Source organism: Ranitomeya imitator, chromosome 4 (genome assembly GCF_032444005.1).
Source record: "Ranitomeya imitator isolate aRanImi1 chromosome 4, aRanImi1.pri, whole genome shotgun sequence".
NCBI lineage: Eukaryota > Metazoa > Chordata > Amphibia > Anura > Dendrobatidae > Ranitomeya > Ranitomeya imitator.
Genome location: NC_091285.1, coordinates 438676541 through 438696620, shown reverse-complemented (window position 1 = coordinate 438696620; position 20080 = coordinate 438676541). Strand labels below are relative to the sequence as shown.

Here is a 20080-nt window from a genome sequence, read left to right as displayed (position 1 = left end):
CTCATTAGGAATCTTAACAGTCGGGCTTGCTCTGTAGCTGCTTACACTGTGAATGTGCAGTGGACCCCCAAAGCCTGTTGAGGTTCCCTAAAACAGTGTACTATTAGGTTTGAGCTATTCAATATTCAATTTCCCAATCGCAATGGTGGTGCTGTTTCCTCAACATCTGCCGTGTTACCCCTCAAGTATGGGACTTGCACCTAAGGTCAATATACTATACACCCCTGGGGATAACACACATGATCATCCATAAAAGAGGAAATGCAAGTCACTGGATTGCTTCCCCAATTTTATATCTGAGCTTTTTAGCATTATAGTAAGATAAAAAGTAGCTAACCTTGAATCTTGTTAGAAGTTTTTGCTGACAAAATGTTTATCCCATGGTATATGGAAAAAAAGAATTGTGACACCTACAATTGTTTTATGACATCCTATTCCAAATTCATAAGTATTAATATGGAGTTGGTCACCTATTTGCAGCTGTGGGAAGGCTTTATACAACATTTTCATGTGTGTCTATGCAAATTTTTGCCTATTCATCCAGGAGAGTATTTGTGAGGCAGATACAATTTTCAGTGTTCTCCCACACTCCAAAGACATACTGTCATAAGTGGGGTTACTAGTTATACAGATCAAAAACAAGGATGCATTGGATCGCTGCCTGCAAACTTCCCTGCTGTTAACAGATAATTGAAGGTAATCTGATGAAGAGCAGACATAGAGTGTGTACACAGAGTAATTAACAGGTAGCTGTAAATTTCGGATAACCATTTGAGCCACTGGATAACCATTAACCTTTAGCCATTGGCTAACCATTCAGAAAAAGATTTATAGAGTACACACTCAGTAAGTATACATGGAGAGGATAAATAGAGCAGCGCATTCTGCGACTACACGGAGAGGATATATAGAGCAGCGTCCTCAGTACACAGAGAGGATATACAGAGCAGCGTCCTCAGTACACAGAGAGGATATACAGAGCAGTGTCCTCAGTGAGTACACGGAGAAGATATATAGAGCAGCGCATTCTGTGACTACACGGAGAGGATATATAGAGCAGCGTCCTCAGTACACAGAGAGGATATACAGTGTCCTCAGTGAGTACAAGGAGAGGATATATAGAGCAGCACACTGTGAGTACACAGAGAGCATATACAGAGTAGCGCACTGAGTACACGGAGAGAATAAATAGAGCAGCGCATTGTGAGTACACGGAGAGGATATATAGAGCAGCGCATTGTGAGTACACGGAGAGGATATATAGAGCAGCGCACTCAGTGAGTACAGAGAGGATATACAGAGCAGTGTCCTCAGTGAGTACACGGAAAGAATAGAGCAGCGCACTGCGAGTACACGGAGAGGATATACAGAGTAGCACACTCAGTGGGTACACGGAGAGAATAAATAGAGCAACGCATTGCGAGTACACGGAGAGGATATATAGAGCAGTGCATTCAGTGAATACATTTAGAGGTTATATATAATAACTAGATGGTGGCCCAATTCTAACACATCGGGTATTCTAGAATATGCATGTCCACGTAGTATATTGCACAGTCCACGTAGTATATTGCCCAGCGACGTGGTATATTGCCCAGCCATGTAGTATATTGCCCAGCCACGTAGTATATTGCCCAGTCACGTAGTATATTGCCCAGCGACGTAGTATATTGCCCAGTCACGTAGTATATTGCCCAGCCACGTAGTATATTGCCCAGCCACGTAGTATATTGCCCAGCCACGTAGTATATTGCCCAGCCACGTAGTATATTGCCCAGCCACGTAGTATATTGCCCAGCCACATAGTATATAGCACAGCCCACGTAGTATATTGCCCAGTCACGTAGTATATTGGCCAGCACAGAGCCACGTAGTATAGAGATTTAAAAAAAAAATATATAAACATATACTCACCTATAGCCCGTTGAAGTCCTGCTATACTTACCCTCCGCCGCCTTTCTCGCTCCTCGCCACGCTCCCGGGACCGCTCCATTGCAAGCGGCAGCTTCCGGTTCCGTCCCAGGGCTGGTGTGAGCAGGACCTGTGATGACGTCGCGGTCACATCACCGTGACGTCACGGCAGGTCCTTGTCGCACACCAGCCCTGGGACGGGACCGGAAGCTGCCGCTTGCAATGGAGCGGTCCCGGGAGCGTGGCGAGGAGTGAGAAAGGCGGCGGAGGGTGAGTATAGCATTTTTTTAATTATTATTTTTAACATGATATTTTTACTATTGATGCCGCATAGGCAGCATCAATAGTAAATAGTTGGGGACACACAGGGTTAATAGCAGCGGTAACGGAGTGCGTTACACCGCGGGCCATTACCGCTGCCATTAACCTTGTGTGAGCGGTAAGTGGAGGGGATTACGGAGCGGGCGCCGTGCAGTGAGTGCAGGGGAGGGACTAATCGGACTGTGGCCGTTGCTGATTGGTCGCGGCAGCCATGACAGGCAGCTGCCGAGACCAATCAGCGAACGAATAACCGTGACAGAAGGACAGACAGGCGGAAATACCCCTTAGACAATTATGTATATAGATGATGGGTCATTCATGACCAATCCAAGACAGAGACGGCTCCATGGTGGCTCTGAATGGCTCTCACTGAGCAAAAATGACGGTGTTGCAAGTCAATGAGGGCCAGAACGAGGCTCTGATAGACTTGCATTGAAAAGTGACCTCCTGCTCGCTCATGAGACGCTGGAGCGATCCGTCAGGTCACAAACTTCTGGAGATCGAGGAGAGCAACGGCAATAGAAGGTGAAGACAGCGGCTGGGATAAGACTAGGCTTCTTTTACACTAACCGTGGTTTTGCATCCCCAATAGATTTCTATGGGGCTACAAAAACGGGCCGTAATAATTACACGGCGCTCCGTATGGCTTTTTCATGGCTTGGACACGGCCCCCATTGAAAATTAATGGGGCCGCAAAAACGGAAGCTTGTTTTTGTGGTGCACCGTGACTTACGGTTTTACGGAACGCCAGGTTTTTTTTCCAATACTATTCCCATAGTATTGGAAACCCGAAAAACGCCGCTCCGCAAGTTTTTTGCGGTTCGTTATTGCAGCAGTGAAAATTGCGGCAATACGACCCGCAAAAAAACACGGTAAGTGTAAAAGAAGTGTTAGGGGCAGGGAGCTTAGATTAGTGGCACCACTCCAGCTCTTCAATAAAAAACCCTGCTAGGAGTGGTGCTTTATATGTATGTTCACCTATGGCGAGCACACACACACTGGGGATCCATGTAGGACCTAAACAAGCAGCTTCTTTTCGGTGAGCCGGACTGCCGGCCATTACAGTGACTATCTCCGCGCTACAGCAGGGACACGGCTCCCAGTGATAGAGGCCGCGCTGATTTCCCGCACATACAATATTCGTTTTCATGGAGTCTCCAGGGAAATGGCGGCCACCAGTGTCCGTCCTGTACAGTGCGCTCGGTGACTCGTGCTGGTGACGTGGACATTGCCGCTCAGAATTGTGCGTGTCAAGCCTCATTTCTAGTCGCAGTGAACGTCAGTCCCCTCAGGTGACCCTGCCGGGCCTGTGATTGGAGGATATGAGCGCCCTCCTCCTGTCCGTGAGGCTTAGACACTTCTCTATTCACAGACACAAGTTACGCCGGGGCCGCTGTCAGGAAGGCTGGAGCGGCGGTCAGGAGTGCAACTACCGGCGGAGCAGCCCCGGCAGCTTTCCCATTCATTCCCTGCTCCGCACTCGCCGCCGCCGGTGCCCGGCTCTGGGCTCGCACATATGGTGATTGGCTTGGAGCCATTGCAGTTCCTGGCAGCTGGGTGAAGACTTGATGGACAGTGCTCGGTGCTCGCTTGTTGTGTGCTCTCTGGACGGTCACAGACCCCCGATTCATTCTATAGGTCACAATGTGGGCCAGAGCCCTGTGTGTGGGCCTGCTGGCATTCACTGTGGGGCTGATCCATCACCTCCAGCCGGACATCCCCGAGGCTGCCCTGGAATACTTCTCGTCCCTGCACAGCCTTTCCTCCAGGGAGACCACCTCCAGCCCCTCATTTGAGGAAGCCCTGTCAGCTGCATGGGACCACGTGATCACAGCCCCTAGCAGGCAGTGGGGGAAGGTAGCAGTGGGGTGAGCATTAATGTTCTGTCTCTGTATACCAGGCTGAGGTCACCTGAGCACTGACACTGCTGGTCCCACCACTCCTCGTCTACACCTAGCAGCCATGACGTCACGTACCTCCATGGGATCGCGCAGCCAATCACTGAGGCTGGTGATCAGAGGTCACATGAGTAAGTGATGCCATCGATGCAGGCAAGTAAAGATCAATGGGGGCCACCAAAGTGTTGGGGACCTGTGAGGGCTTAGGCAGGTGAGACATGGTTGGAAAGAGTCATACTGCCCAAACTGCGGGCAGCGCGGATCAGAGATTGGCGGCACGATGGCAGCCTGGTGTATTGCGCTCTGACATTTCAGAGAAAACGGAGATCAATCTGGGGGGAGACCCGACTAATCCAGCGCCGCCCCCATGACTTTCCCCAGCACCATTAATAAGTACACACCTAGCAGAGACCTGTCAATCATGTAGGGGGGACCATATTGGTTCCATCCGATTATGTCCCCAACTGGATCTTCTAAACACCATTACATTTTTAAGAAAAATATACCTGGATGTACTCGTGCCTCCGAGCTCTGATTCATGCTGCCTGTGGTTTGGGCGAGTCTGGGATCCATCAAGCTATGTATTATGTAGGTACACACAAGATGAGGTTGGATGAAGGGCAGAAATCGGGGAGCCAGTGTATGGCGTAATGTTTTAGTGGCACGTAGCTTTTTGGATTGTATATACGGTAAATTATTACCTAGGGGAAGCTGAGCGGATTGATATATATCATGAGTGACTGACAGCCATTTCTGTATGTACACTTATACGACGAAAGCTGTCAGCCACTGATGGGACCGACCACTGGACCGAAATTCCCAGAAATAGCAGAGGATTGGATGATGAAGTCACAGATTACAATGGATCTTTGCCCACAAAACTATACATCAATCCACTCAGCTTCCCCCGCTCTATAACATGATACTGGCAGATTGGACTGCATTTTCTCTGTGTGCACACCTTTAAATTACGCTTTGTCTTGTAAAATGCCGGCGCTCCAACCAACGTTTTCCCAGGCAATGCTGATTCTGTATAAACGCTAACCAGTGAGCATCTTCCCTGGTACCTGAAGATACTACTTCTGTTTTGAACCCTGGAGAAGTTTAAAACTGCGGATTCTGCCAGGAGATGCGGATTTTGTGCACATAGCCTTACCGGTTGACATTGACTTTAAGGGGTTATTGAACAAGAATATCCAAGGGTTTGGTAAATTACTTCCGTTATGAATGCAACAGGAAGTATGAAATGGATGACTTTTGAGAAAGAAAGGGGAACTAAGATTAACATCACCAACTGTATATTCTTCTCAACAGGATTCTGTCTGGCAGACCATAAGCCACCACCCCGTCCCCATCCTCCGGCCTGCTTCATGTCTGCATGGTTCCAGCCACAATGTAAAAACCGAGTCTTAGGCCCCTTTCACACATCAGTTTTTTGCCGTCGGTCACAATCCGTTGGCTCGACAGATCCATCGCATATTGTGAAAAACTGACATGTGAAAGGGGCCTTAAAGAGTAGCTGTCACGTCCCCAAACTCTATTGACCTGCAGATATGGGGTTAACCTGCAGGTTAATGGAGGTCCAAAGTTGCCCGGCTCCCACTGACTGCCTGGCTATGGGGAGGAAATTAACATTATTCCTCCCTGCAGCCTCCTGCTTTCAGTCACAGCTCAGTACATGGTGAATGGCTGTAACCACACCCCGGCACTAACTGACAGCTGGCTGTGTACTGATCCACTGCCTAGCCATTGTGGCTAATGTACGTGTGTTTAGCATTTGAGGTCATGTTCATATGTTGAGTATTTTGGTGAGGTTTTTTTTTTTTTTACATCAGTATTTGTAAGCCAAAACCAGGAGTGGAACAATCAGAGGAAAACTCCTGGTTTTAGCTAACAAATACTGGAGTGAAAAAATTCAACATGTGCACGTGGCCTGAAAAGTGCACCAGTGGTTAATGTGAAAATTGTATTCATATTCTTTAAAACCCATTAATCTGTAAATAATTAAACTTGCATACCAATAACAAAAATATATTTAAATATATGAATAAGGTGCATGGATGTGGACTTCATTTTCCAAAGGAAAGGGTTAATAGTTGAGATGTCCATGCAGGAAAAGGACCTAAGTAAGGAACTTACCTGAGTCTTCATAAACCCTGAAGAAGGAACCAGAGTTCCGAAACGTATAGGAAAGTGGAGTACTGAGGCCGCTGTTACAAAGAGATGTGACTTCACTTGCTGGTGGTCTCTTGTCGGTAGCCCATGCTTGTCAGTCACCCTACTGGCCACCGCGCGGCTACTTGTAGGAGACCTCTCTGGATTTCCTTACTACAGAGTACAAAGACTAGGTTTGGCCTTCAAGATATTGCCCGATCTGTGGCAACCATTAGATTCAACCTTAGTAAGTGGAACAGCAATGCAAGTGAATATTTGTATCCATTTTTTATGTCGGGCAACCACTATTAGTTTTTAGTATTCTTGTGTGGGATCTTTTTGTTCTTGTTGTTTTTGCCCGTTATACCAAAGGGCATCTTAATATCTTTTGTGCCCTCTTCAGTTGATCATCATATTTGGACCCTGGCTCACTGATCATTTTTATTAATTAGGTCCAATTTACAGGCTTTCATGTGTCGGCTTTCTCTCCGAGCAGCAGGTATTATGGGATAGCACCAGTGTATTTTTTTTTTTTAAGGATTTTTAGAAAGTATCAACACAGTTATTTTTAAGCAAGTGACAGGGCCTCTTTAAAATAATCGCTGGAGGCAGATTCTCAGTGAGATCTGTGTCCAGCCCATAGATCTTAACAGCTCATTTACATAGAAGAAAAACGTGGATTTCTCTAGAATAAAACCTCAGTTGGCAGATATGAAGGTATTATTTTATTCAGCCTTCTATGACCTGTATGCCCTTATAGACGACTTGGAAGGGTTCATCCTACTGGCAGATTATTTTTTAAAAATGATCCATATTTGATCCTATAGTTTCATACACAAGTGTAATGTTCCATTTTTCAGGTTTTAGGAAAGTTTGAGTTTCTAGGATCTTTGGTCCAGTTTACTGACTAGTTTTTAACAATTTGTATTTCCATAAAATTTGGTTATACTTTCCCTTAATCAGCTAGTTATGAGAGCTATGGTGCTTGTGTCTGGTTTTATGGTAGTACATATGTAAATATGCTGCTACTGTTTTGTTTTTCTTTATAGAGTCAATGCGTGTGTTGACGTGGTAGTCTCCGGGGTCAGCCTGCTGCAAGCGCTAGGGCTGACCCCCCAGTCTGGAGGCGATCACTTGGTCCTTTCCTCACAGGAGGAGCTGGCGGCTACATTTCTGCACTACATGCAGCGAGGAGCAGCGGCTGAACGTTTCTACAGTGATGCAGACAGCTTTCAGCACATTTCCCGCACCGCCACACAAAGTCCAGGCGCCAAGGTGAGCCCGTACATCACCGTGTGTGTCTTCTTTTCTTCTGATATTGGGATGGTAATTAATGAAGACTCAGGCTATGCTCACATGTAAATTATGGTGTCGATAAATAGAGTACCACCCTGCTATGTTAGATCAGTTGTCTGAAAGCACCTAATAAAACCCTAGTGATGGGTTTTGACTGAAAATGGGAGTTGAAGGGATTCCTTGCTCCTTTAGGGTATGTGCACACGCTGCGGATTCCATTGCGGAATTTTCCGCAGCGGATTTGATTAAATCCGGAGTGCAAAAAGTACTGCGGATTTATCGCGGTTTTTTTGTGCGGTTTCCACTGCGGTTTTAGGCACCGTTGGTTTTTTAATATGGAGCAGGTGCCAAACCGCTGCGGATTCCGCACAAAGAATTGACATGCTGCGGAAAATAAACCGCAGCGTTTCCGCGAGTTTTTTTCCGCAGCATGTGCACAGCGGTTTTTGTTTTCCATAGGTTAACATTGTACTGTACACCGCATGGAAAACTGCTGCAGATCCGCAGCGTCAAAACCGCTGCGAATCCGCAGCAAAAACCGCAACGTGTGCACATAGCCTTAGGCCGGCCTCACACTCAGCGTATAAAAATACGGTCCGTAATTTACGGCCGTAATACGCAGAAAAGTCCCCAAAATAGTGATCTGTATCTCATCCGTAGGCAGTGTGTGTCAGCGTATTTTGCGCATGGCATCCTCCGTATGTAATCCGTATGGCATCCGTACTGCGATATTTTCTCGCAGGCTTGCAAAACCGACATACGGACATACAATGTATCCAGGTTCTCAAAAAAAAAAAAATCTATCTATCTATCTTAAAAGCTATCTCCTTCACAAACCCAACACCATATGAGACATGGTTTACATACAGTAAACCATTTCATATCCTTTTTTTTTTTTTTGCATATTCCGCACTACTAATGTTAGTAGTGTGTATGTGCAAAATTTGGGCGCTGTAGCTATAACATTAAAGGGTAAATCGCGGAAAAAATTGGCGTGGGCTCCTGCGCAATTTTCTCCGCCAGAGTAGTAAAGCCAGTGACTGAGGGCAGATATTAATTAGCTAGAGAGAGTCCATGGTTATTGGGCCCCCCCCTGGCTAAAAACATCTGCCCCCAGCCACCCCAGAAAAGGCACATCTGGAAGATGCGCCTATTCTGGCACTTGGCCACTCTCTTACCATTCCCGTGTAGCGGTGGGATATGGGGTAATGAAGGGTTAATGTCACCTTGCTATTGTAAAGTGACATTAAGCCAGATTAATAATGGAGAGGCGTCAATTTTGACACCTATCCATTATTAATCCAATAGTATGAAATGGTTAATAAAATCATACCTCCCGGACTCAATAGAGATATGGCGCCAAATTTATAAAAGTCATTATTTCAGCATTCCTAGGAATGCTAAACATAAGAGCCACCTTCACATTGCAGCCTTAGTGCTGCTGAAGGTGGCTCTTTTACTTAAAACGCCCTGGGGGGTGACAGGTTCTCTTTAAGGTGTACAAGGTCTTTGTGTCCGTTCAGAAAATGTATAATAATCCATGTTATAATAGTTTATATTTCATTATATAATATGACATTCTGTCTTACTGTTGAATAATCATTACATCATTGCTCTGTTTTTCTTTTTAGCACTTTGTTGGTGGAAATGCGGCACTTATTGCTCAGAGATTGGCCAGTCATCCAGATACAGAGGTAACATAACGTATCCCTGTGCACACACATTATACTGCCACAATCGGTGTTCATACCAGAAATGGAGCGCTATTCATGTGAAAATCAGAAGGCCCCACTATTGGACAATTGTGTCTGTCGTGTGATAATATAGCACCATGTCATTTTTGCTTTCTACTCCTATTTTCCCCCCTATACATGGCTGTGGAGCTTCTAATTGAGGAGAGCACACACTGTAGGACAGGAGGGAAGGTCTGCATAATGACTGACAATTCTTGTTTCTCTGTTTATTATTATTATTATTATTATTATTATTATTATTAATCATCTTTTTTACTTATATATTAAATTCCCTATCAGTAAGTCTTTGGAATGTGGGAGGAAACCCACGCAAACATGGGGAGAACATACAGACTTCTTGCAGATGTTTTTGGTGGGATTTTAACTCCTGACCCCAGCGCTGCAAAGCAGCAGTGCTAACTCCTTAGGACTATTGTAATGTAAGTTAAATTACTTACCGTATATACTCGAGTATAAGCCGAGATTTTCAGCCCAAATTTTTGGGCTGAAAGTGCCCCCCTCGGCTTATACTCGAGTCACGGTAGCGGTGGGGTCGGCGGGTGAGGGGGTGAGGGCGCTGAGGTATACTTACCTAGTCCCAGCGATCCTGGCGCTCCCCCTGCCGTCCCACGGGCTTCGGCGCTGCAGTTTCTTCCTCTCTTCAGCGGTCACGTGGGACCGCTCATTACAGAAATGAATAAGCGGCTCCACCTCCCATAGGGGCGGAGCCGCTTATTCATTTCTCTAATCAGCGGTGCCGGTGACCGCTGATAGAGAAAGAAGCTGCGGCACCGAAGACAGGAGGGGACAGCGCGAGGATCGCCAGGACTAGGTGAGTATGTTATATTCACCTGTCCTCGTTCCAGCCGCCGGGCGCCGATCCATCTTCCCGGCCGGCGCCTCCATCTTCCCGGCGTCTCTGCTCTCTGACAGAGGGCGCGATGACGCATACAGTGTGCGCGGCGCCCTCTGCCTGATCAGTCAGAGCAGAGACGCCGGGAAGATGGAGGCGCCGGAACGAGACGCCGGGAGCTGCAATCAAGGGAGGTGAGTGTGTTTTTTTTTCTTTATTGCGGCGGCACAAATTTATGTGGAACATCTATGGGGCACAGTGAACGGTGCAGAGCACCGTATATGGCACAGCACAGCTATGGGGCACAGTGAACGGTGCAGAGCACCGTATATGGCACAGCACAGCTATGGGGCACAGTGAACGGTGCAGAGCACCGTATATGGCACAGCACAGCTATGGGGCACAGTGAACGGTGCAGAGCACCGTATATGGCACAGCACAGCTATGGGGCACAGTGAACGGTGCAGAGCACCGTATATGGCACAGCACAGCTATGGGGCACAGTGAACGGTGCAGAGCACCGTATATGGCACAGCACAGCTATAGGGCACAGTGAACGGTGCAGAGCACCGTATATGGCACAGCACAGCTATGTATGGGGCACAGTGAACGGTGCAGAGCACCGTATATGGCACAGCACAGCTATGGGGCACAGTGAACGGTGCAGAGCACCGTATATGGCACAGCTATGGGGCACAGTGAACGGTGCAGAGCACCGTATATGGCACAGCACAGCTATGGGGCACAGTGAACGGTGCAGAGCACCGTATATGGCACAGCTATGGGGCACAGTGAACGGTGCAGAGCACCGTATATGGCACAGCACAGCTATGGGGCACAGTGAACGGTGCAGAGCACCGTATATGGCACAGCTATCTGGCACAGTGAACGGTGCAGAGCACCGTATATGGCACAGCACAGCTATGGGGCACAGTGAACGGTGCAGAGCACCGTATATGGCACAGCTATGGGGCACAGTGAACGGTGCAGAGCACCGTATATGGCACATCTATGGGGCACAATGAACGGTGCAGAGCACCGTATATGGCACAGCTAGGGGGCACAATGAACGGTGCAGAGCACTATATGGTTCACACCTATGGGGAAATATGAACGGTGCAGAGCACTATATGGCACAGCTATGGGGAAATAATGATCTATTTTTATTTTTGAAATTCACCGGTAAATGCTGCATTTCCACCCTAGGCTTATACTCGAGTCAATAAGTTTTCCCAGTTTTTTGTGGCAAAATTAGGGGGGTCGGCTTATACTCGGGTCGGCTTATACTCGAGTATATACGGTAAGTATATTTTCAATTATTTCATCAACAGATTCTACTTTGTGGCCCAATAGGCCCTAAACTTCATGAGCTGCTAGATGAACGGATCTTAGTACCTCCAACCTCATTACAAGAACATGATGAGTATCATCTGATCCTGGAATATAAAGCTGGTAAATAATTTGTGTATGTTTTGATTGTTCACGTAGGATAAGGGCACCTTTCATTAAAAAGTTGTTTTGCCTTTCAGGAGAACAGTGGGGCTCAGGTCGTGCTCCTGCCGCCAGTCGATTCATTTTTTCACATGATTTGTCCAATGGTGCCATGACCTCATTGGAGGTTTTACTTTCAAACCTAGAGGATTTCCAGCCAAAATTGTTGGTTCTTTCTGGATTGCACATGATGGAGGGTTTAAGTCAGGAAGAAAGGACCAGTCGTTTACAGGAGGTAAGAAAATTTCTTCAGTATGCTAATGTTTACCCCCACCTTCCAAATTTCTTCTGATTCCATCCTATCCCTAAAGCGCCACTTCAGCGTTATTTTTTCAGATCTGGAGTGGCACTTTAAATATAAGCCCCCTGTTATAAACTCACCCTCTGGCGTCTTCGCTGTTTTTCGTCACCCTACCGGTCCAACAGCACCATCTTTTTAGTGTAGCTTCTGATTGGCTGGAACTCAGAAGGTATTTTACAAGCTCTCAATGCATGTGTGAGAGCCAGAACGAGGCTCTCATAGACTTGTATTGAACAGTGACCTCCGCTCAGCTCTATGAAGCATTGGAGCAGCCGGGAGGTCACTTTTCACCAGAGACCGACAGAGCGACGATGGAAAACAATGACGGTGGCAGCCGGTTAGTATTTGACCGGGGGCATGGGAATTACTGTACATTTAAAGCACCACTGCAGCGGTTCAATAAAAAAAAAAAAAAATGCTGTCAGTGGTGATTAAATGAAGAGGGGATAATGAGCTGGAAGCTATTGGGTTAAATTGAAATTTCTGGACAATTCAAACTTCAGATCCCAAAAGGGAGTAGACATTTGGCTAGAAGCCTCAGGCTATTGCCAAAATCACTGCAAATGTACAGTGCTTCTGCTCACATTTTACAAATATGTTTTTGTATTTTTTTTAAACACAAACATTTATTAATAACTGTATCAGTGGTATTTACTGCCATATACTTATAGGCGTGTACTCGACTTTAAACGTTGTCCCCTATCCACAAGATAACGAGATAGGGTATAACTTTCCATTTCCTGGGGTGCTGACTGCAGTGACCCTCACTCATTCCAAGAACTGGGGCTAAAGGGAGCAGAGGTCGATCATGAGTACTGCCTCTTCATTCATTCTGATAGGAGTGCCTAGGATCAACCCAGCGCTGCGCTTGTCAATGTCCAGCGCTGCCATTAAGAATGCATGGAGCGGTAGTGCGCAGTTTCAACATCAACATTCAGCCGGGGCTCTTCAGAGACCTGGTTCTCGGGATCTTTGGTGGCCACGGCGGTTGAACACCCAGTGATCGTAAAGTGCCACACTATTCTGTCGATGGGGAATAACTTTTAAACGGGAACACTCCTACAATTTTGAATTCTGGGTTGACAAACTCCCTTTACACTTTCTATAGTGATAGAGGGGACTTGGCCCGTATAATGATCATATCAATACTGTACATTTTAAATGCAAATGGGGGGCTTTGGTGTACCCATGCTATGGCTAAGTACACAGTTGGGCCCCCTTCAGTTAGCATTTTGGGGGCTTTCCACCATTTTTTCATTAACAGAGAGTCCCAGAGAGAAAGCACAGCCTGAATTGAGCCCGCATGTCGGCAGGGGGTGGTTGTTCCATGGAGGCATTTTTTTTTTATGATGCTTTAGATAAGTGAACCCAGATCGTGCATCCACAGGTCAGACATCGCTGGGCTTTTTTATTACCATTTTTCCCATTCTTATCAGTTAATCAGCACTTCGTATACACTATTAGAAGATGTAGTATCTTTATGGGTAAAAAATAGAGCCCATTTGTAATGAAATAAATTAGTTCTAACATCATCTTAATCAAACGTTTTGAACCATTTAAGAAACAGACATTGGGTCCTTTTTGCCCAGTTAGAAGATTGATTAATATTACTTTACCCCCAACTGTATTTCTCTTTGTTACAACCTTTAGGCTGCCAGCGCTTTGTCCGATGTTCCTTCAGATATTCTTATTCATTTGGAGTTAGCCAGTATGACTGATGGCGACATGATGAGAGGAATCATTTACCAGGTAACCACTGAGCTTGGAAAAGCTGAAATATATCTATGTATATATCTTTTTAGTTATACAAAAAATGTCAGAAAATACTTTCATCTGGTGGGTATGGTTTAAGTCGGTCATGGAGAATCTTTTAGTGACTGAGTGCCAAAACTGCAATCCAAAACCCATTTATTTATCACAAAGTGCCAACACGGCAATTTAACCTGTATATTGAGATTTTAGATAAGAAAAAATCCTTTAAGCCAGGGATGTCAAACTCAAATATACAAATGGCCAAAGTTAAAATCTTTGACAACGCTGCAGGTCATTCTTGATATTCGTAAAAAAAATGTCTACAATTGAGGAAGGTTTTTCCTTTTCAAATAAACTATTAACCTTTGAAAGGGGGAAAAATATATACCCGCTATAAGATATAATATTTAAAAGTGTATATACAGGTGTTTCTTACTAAATTAGAATATCATCAAATAGTTAATTTAAGTTCTTCAATACAAAAAGTGAAACTCCTATATTATATAGTCCTTATAAACAGTGATCTATTTCAAGTGTTTATTTGTTCTGTTAATGTTGATGATTACGGCTTACAGCCAGTGAAAACCCCAAAATCATTATCTCAGTAAATTAGAATAATTAACAAAAACACATGCAAAGGCTTCCTAAGCATTTGAAAAGGTTCCTTAGTCTTTCAGTAGGCTCCACAATCATGGGGAAGACTGCTGACTTGACAAATGGCTAGAAAGCAGGCCTTGACACACTCAACAAGGCGGGTAAGCCACAAAAGGACATTGCTAATGAAGCTGGCTGTTCACAGAGTGCTGTATCCCAGCATATTAATGGAAAGTTGAGTGGAAGGAAAAAGTGTTGTAGAAAAAGGTGCACAAGCAACCGGGATAACCGTAGCCTTGAAAAGTTTGTTAGGAAAAGGCCAATCAAAAATTTGGGGGAGATTCACAAGGAGTGGACTGCTGCTGGAGTCATTGCTTCACACAGACGTATCCAGGACATGGGCTAAAAGTGTTGCATTCCTTGTGTCAAGCCACTCATGACCAATAGACAATGCCAGTAGGGTCTCACCTGGGCCAAGGAGGAAAAGAACTGGACTGTTACTCAGTGGTCCAAGGTGTTGGTTTCAGATGAAAGTAAATTTATTCGGACTCCCATGACAGCACTACGAGAGAGGGGATCCGCCCTTCAGGAACAGGAAACCTACAGATACAAAAGGGCGGTACCTCTCCCCATGCATCAGTTGGTTTCCTGTTCCTGGAGGGGCAGGATCCTACAGATGAATCTCGTAGAATGGATCCCAGGCCGGCCGGTCGAATCAGGTAGCGGGGGGGTCTCCTACCTCGACCGGTGCGGAAGCTCCTGGAAGACATCACGGTGGTCCTGGCTGGACTGCACGTCAGTGATGTAGACAGCAGGGAGCAGAGTCCAGAGGATTCCTGATCTCCGTTAGCGCCGGCGCTGGTAAGTATATCGCTCCTTCGGTCCATGTGGTGGTGCAGCACGGTGGTGATGTAGCGGTGCCAGGAGGGGAACGCTATCCGGAACGCTGCTGCGTGCTCTTCGGCGTCCTGCATCGCTCTCAGCGTTAGCTGGAGCGTTTCCGGTGCAGTGACGTCGAGGGGGCGGAGTCAGCAGGCGTTTCCGGTCTCTGGGTGACTGCGCATGCGCAGTTCATCCAAGATGGCGGCGCCCATCGATCCTGAACGCCGGTCTCCTCACACACTGCGCTGACCCCCCAGATGTAGTCTCATCAGCCGGAACCAATAGGAGTGGCGCCAGGCAGCCTGCTGACCGGATCTGAGGGGGATTTAAGCAGGAGCTGGGAATAGAGCTCTGCCTTTGGTCACATCCACATCATGGAGAGTGATGGTGAGCGGCAGCTTCAGTTGCCGGAGGACGTGCGACAAAAGCCCACGGAGAAGGAGCATGCCAGAAGTGACCAGTCCAGCCGTAAAAGCTCGTCCAAGCAGGGATCCAGAGCATCGACTGGCAAAGAACCCCCTCGTGTTCCGGTACCTTTTTTGGCGTACACTGGTAAGAGATCTACGTGAATGCTCACTCAGTGACGCGGGCCCCTTATACTTTGTCATTTTAGGGAAAGAAAAGTGCAAAGTCGAAACATAAGGAGTGTGCCCTGTGTGAAGTCCCGTTACCAGATTCTTATATTAAAAAATTATGCGCCTCCTGTATACAACAGACGGTGAGGTCTACAGGAGTGGAGGGGTTGAGTGACATCAGGCTAGATAGATGGTATCACCCTTATTGTCCTCCCCTAGGTAGCGGAAGAATCTGCTTCTACGGCTAATCTGCGTGAGATGATCCGTACAGAAGTAAGGGAATCCCTGCGGTCTATGTCCCAGGCGGGGAGTTCAAAACAGAGAACCTCGGTGATCTCTGATTCATCAGAGGAAGATAAGGATGAAGGTTCCTATGGCTCAAATCTCTCTTCCTCATCATCAGAAGAGGAATCTGGCCGATTCTGTCTGCCTCTGGACCGGGTAGATAAATTAGTTAAGTCGGTCAGAGGTACGATGGGCCTAGAAGAACCTAAGACTCCGCTTTCCCATCAGCAACTAATGTTCAGTGGTTTGGAACACAAGAAGCGTAGGTCCTTCCCGGTGAATGATAAAATTCAAGACCTGATTCTCCGGGAATGGAAGAAACCGGAGAAGAAAGGCTCATTACCACCAGCCTTAAAACGCAGATATCCCTTTGAGGATACGACTGTGGATACCTGGGACAAGGCCCCTAAATTAGATGCTGCGGTAGCAAAGGCATCAAAAAAGGCCGCATTACCTTTCGAAGATATGGGATCCCTTAAAGACCCCCTTGACAGGAAGGCGGATACCTTCCTTAAAGGTACCTGGGAGATGGCAGCCGGATCGTTGAGGCCAGTGGTGGCTGCGACTTGTACAGCCAGATCCCTAATGGTCTGGCTGGAACAGTTGGAATCCCAGCTTAAGGAAGGCGCTTCCAGAAGTTCCATTCTAAGTGCGCTTCCGGTGATTCAAGATGCTGCGGCTTTCCTGTCGGACGCGTCGGTCGATTCGGTCAGGATGGCGGCCAGAGCAGCAGGACTCTCCAACGCGGCTCGTAGAGCCCTGTGGTTGAAATGTTGGTCGGGTGACATTCAATCAAGGTCCAAATTATGCGCTATCCCATGCAAAGGGGAATACCTCTTCGGACCAACCTTGGATGACCTGCTTGAAAAGGCTGGAGATGACAAGAAAAAATTCCCGAGTTTGTCATCATCTTCTTATCGGCGTCCATTCAACAGGAGGAGATTTGGTCGCGGAAGGAAGCGCGCATCCTCACCCGCTAGAGAGAATTTTAGATGGGAGGATAGACGCAGGAGAGGTACGGGTTACATGTTCCGCCGTTCCTCAAAAGAACGTAAGAAACCGGACCAATGACTAGCGATCCCTGTGGGAGGGAGATTGTCAGCCTTCTCTTCCGCATGGTCTAACATCTCAAATAGTGACTGGGTCCGAGGTATTATTTCAGAAGGTCTGAAATTAGAATTTATTCACTGGCCTCGGGATAAATTTGTTAACCCCCTTACGTTCCTCCACTATTGAACAGACGGCTTTGGAGGCAGAAGTTGTGAGTTTATGCCTCAAAAACGTGCTGATTGAAGTTCCAGAGTCAGAAAGAGGGAGTGGATTCTACTCTCCCCTTTTTCTGATCCAGAAACCAGACAGATCATTTAGGACTATTATTAACCTTAAATCCCTGAATGAATACCTGGTTAAAGCCACATTTAAAATGGAGTCAATCAGCTCTGCAATTAAAATGTTGTTCAAACACTGCTTCATGGTAGTTGTGGACTTAAAAGATGCGTATTATCATGTTCCTATCCATGAAAACTTTCAGAGGTTTCTACGTGTGGCGGTGTCTATGGGGGGTATTGTTCGACATTTTCAATTTAGAGCCCTTCCCTTCGGCCTCTCAACGTCTCCCCGAGTATGCACTAAAGTAGTTGCGGAGGTCATGGCGCATTTACGTGAATCTGATATCCTCATAATCCCTTATCTGGATGATTTCCTGATAGTTGGGAACTCAGCAGACCATTGCCTTGCTCAGGTAAAAACAGCTATATCTAAGCTAGAGAATCTGGGCTGGATCGTGAATTATGAAAAATCCCGATTACAACCCCTAAAAAACCAGAGATTCCTAGGTCTGCTGTTAGATTCCGAGTCCCAACAATGCTGTCTTCCAACTGATAAACTGCGCCATATCCAACAACAGGTATTAAAAGCAATTAAAGAACCAACCATGACTCTTAGACAGGCTATGTCCTTGTTAGGTTCCCTAACTTCCTGTATTCCCGCCGTCCGTTGGGCCCAGTTCCACTCCAGACCTTTACAGTTTGACGTACTGAATTATGACAGAGTCTTACAGGGTTCCTTGCAGGGTCAGATGACATTGAGTCCAGAGGTTCTGACATCTCTTAGATGGTGGCTAAGGGAAGACAATCTGTCAGCAGGAGTTCCCTGGGTGACTCAAGTGACTCGGGTAGTTACGACGGACGCCAGCCCCACAGGGTGGGGGGCACACATGGGTGACGTGGTAGTCCAGGGTCTATGGGACCCCCAAACATCAGCCTCTTCTAATCAAAAGGAGTTGATGGCGATTGAATTATCAATTAAGGAACTCCTCGTGTATCTACAGGGTCACCATGTCAAAATCCTCTCCGACAATCAGGTGGCAGTGGCCTACGTGAATCACCAAGGTGGAACACGCTCCGAGTCCCTGATGGAAATAGCGGACCGCCTGCTCCAGATAGCGGAAAATCATTTTCTATCTTTAGCAGCAGTACATATAAAAGGGAAGGAAAATATAAAGGCGGACTTTCTAAGTCGAAACACCTTAAGACAAGGAGAGTGGTCTCTGAACACAAAAATCTTCAACCAGATTGTCCGCAGGTGGGGTCATCCAGAGGTGGACCTATTTGCCAACAAGGACAACAGAAAAACGAAAAAATTCTGTTCCTTGAATCCCAGGGAATATCCGCTGGTAGTGGATGCCTTCCTGATCAGATGGGATTTCCGGTTGGCTTATGCGTTTCCCCCGCTAAACCTGTTGCCTCTGGTGGTCAGAAAGATAAGGGAGGATCAAGCGAGAATCATACTGATCGCTCCGTTCTGGCCCCGAAGGGCTTGGTTCTCCTGGCTCAGGACCATGTCGGTGGAAGACCCCTGGGTACTGCCAGACATCCCGGACCTACTTCATCAAGGTCCGATCAACCATCCACAAGTGAAGGGTCTACATTTGACGGCATGGTCTTTGAAAGGTCACTGTTAAAAAACAGAGGATTTTCTCCAAATCTCATTGATACCCTTATGAAGAGTAGAAAACTCATAACAACTAAGATCTACTCTAGAACTTGGAGGAAGTTTCTGGCCTCTTCAAATTTTAATATCGAAGAGGGTTTACCAATTAACCAGATTCTAGAATTCCTGCAGAGAGGGCTAGAGCTAAATCTATCCACGAGTACGCTAAAAGTACAAGTCTCAGCCCTAGGGGCCTTATTTTCTTGCAACATTGCTGGTAATTATTGGGTATCAAGGTTCATCAAAGCAGCTAGTAGATCCAGACCTATACACAGGAATAGGTCAATGCCTTGGGATCTTAACCTAGTCCTCTCAGCCTTGACTAAAGAACCGTTTGAGCCTTTACATTCAGCCTCACTTAAATTACTATCCCTCAAAACAGCATTTTTGGTGGCAATTACATCTGCTCGTAGGGTAGGAGACATACAGGCTCTTTCTAGGCTGTCCCCCTATACAGAGTTTCTACAGGACAGAGTAGTCCTCAGACCAGATCCAGCTTACTTACCAAAGGTGGCCTCAGAATTTCATAGCTCTCAGGAGATAGTTCTACCATCATTTCTCCCTAATCCTTCTAATTCCAAAGAGGAGTTACTCCATACGTTAGATGTTAGGAGATGTCTCTTAGAATATATATCAGTCACTGATGCTTGGAAGAGAGAGGAGGCGTTGTTTCTATCTTTCCAAGGTCCCAGGAAAGGTCTTAGGGTGTCGAAGTACACGCTAGCGAAGTGGATTAGGGAGGCTATCTCTCTGGCTTATACTGCAGGTGGAGGTCCAGCTCCGCAGAATCTGAGGGCACATTCCACTCGGGCCATGGCTGCATCCTGGGCGGAAAGATCTGGAGTTTCCATCGACCAGATATGTAAGGCAGCTACGTGGTCATCCCCTTCCACCTTTTTCAAGCACTATAGGTTGGACTTGGGGTTCTCTTCTGATCTCGCCTTCGGGTTAAGGGTGCTACAGGCTATAGTCCCTCCCTAAGGTAGTTTACATCTCTGTAATTCTCTCGTAGTGCTGTCATGGGAGTCCGAATAAAGCATTAA

General features: G+C 46.5%; 1 protein-coding gene across 2 annotated transcripts in view; it reads left to right on the top strand.

The window, feature by feature from the left end:
• The first annotated feature begins 3550 nt into the window (after positions 1 to 3550).
• ADPGK (ADP dependent glucokinase) overlaps positions 3551 to 20080 on the top strand; it is a 28839-nt gene continuing 12309 nt past the window's right edge. Inside the window, exons 1-6 of one of the 2 annotated variants that reach the window (XM_069765627.1) lie at positions 3551 to 4100; positions 7334 to 7559; positions 9212 to 9274; positions 11498 to 11618; positions 11696 to 11892; positions 13609 to 13707. In XM_069765627.1, coding sequence (XP_069621728.1) covers positions 3877 to 4100; positions 7334 to 7559; positions 9212 to 9274; positions 11498 to 11618; positions 11696 to 11892; positions 13609 to 13707 — 930 coding nt within the window. In that variant the 5' untranslated portion in view covers positions 3551 to 3876. The remainder of the gene's footprint in view (positions 4101 to 7333; positions 7560 to 9211; positions 9275 to 11497; positions 11619 to 11695; positions 11893 to 13608; positions 13708 to 20080) is intronic. The other variant, XM_069765626.1, reaches the window with a different exon arrangement.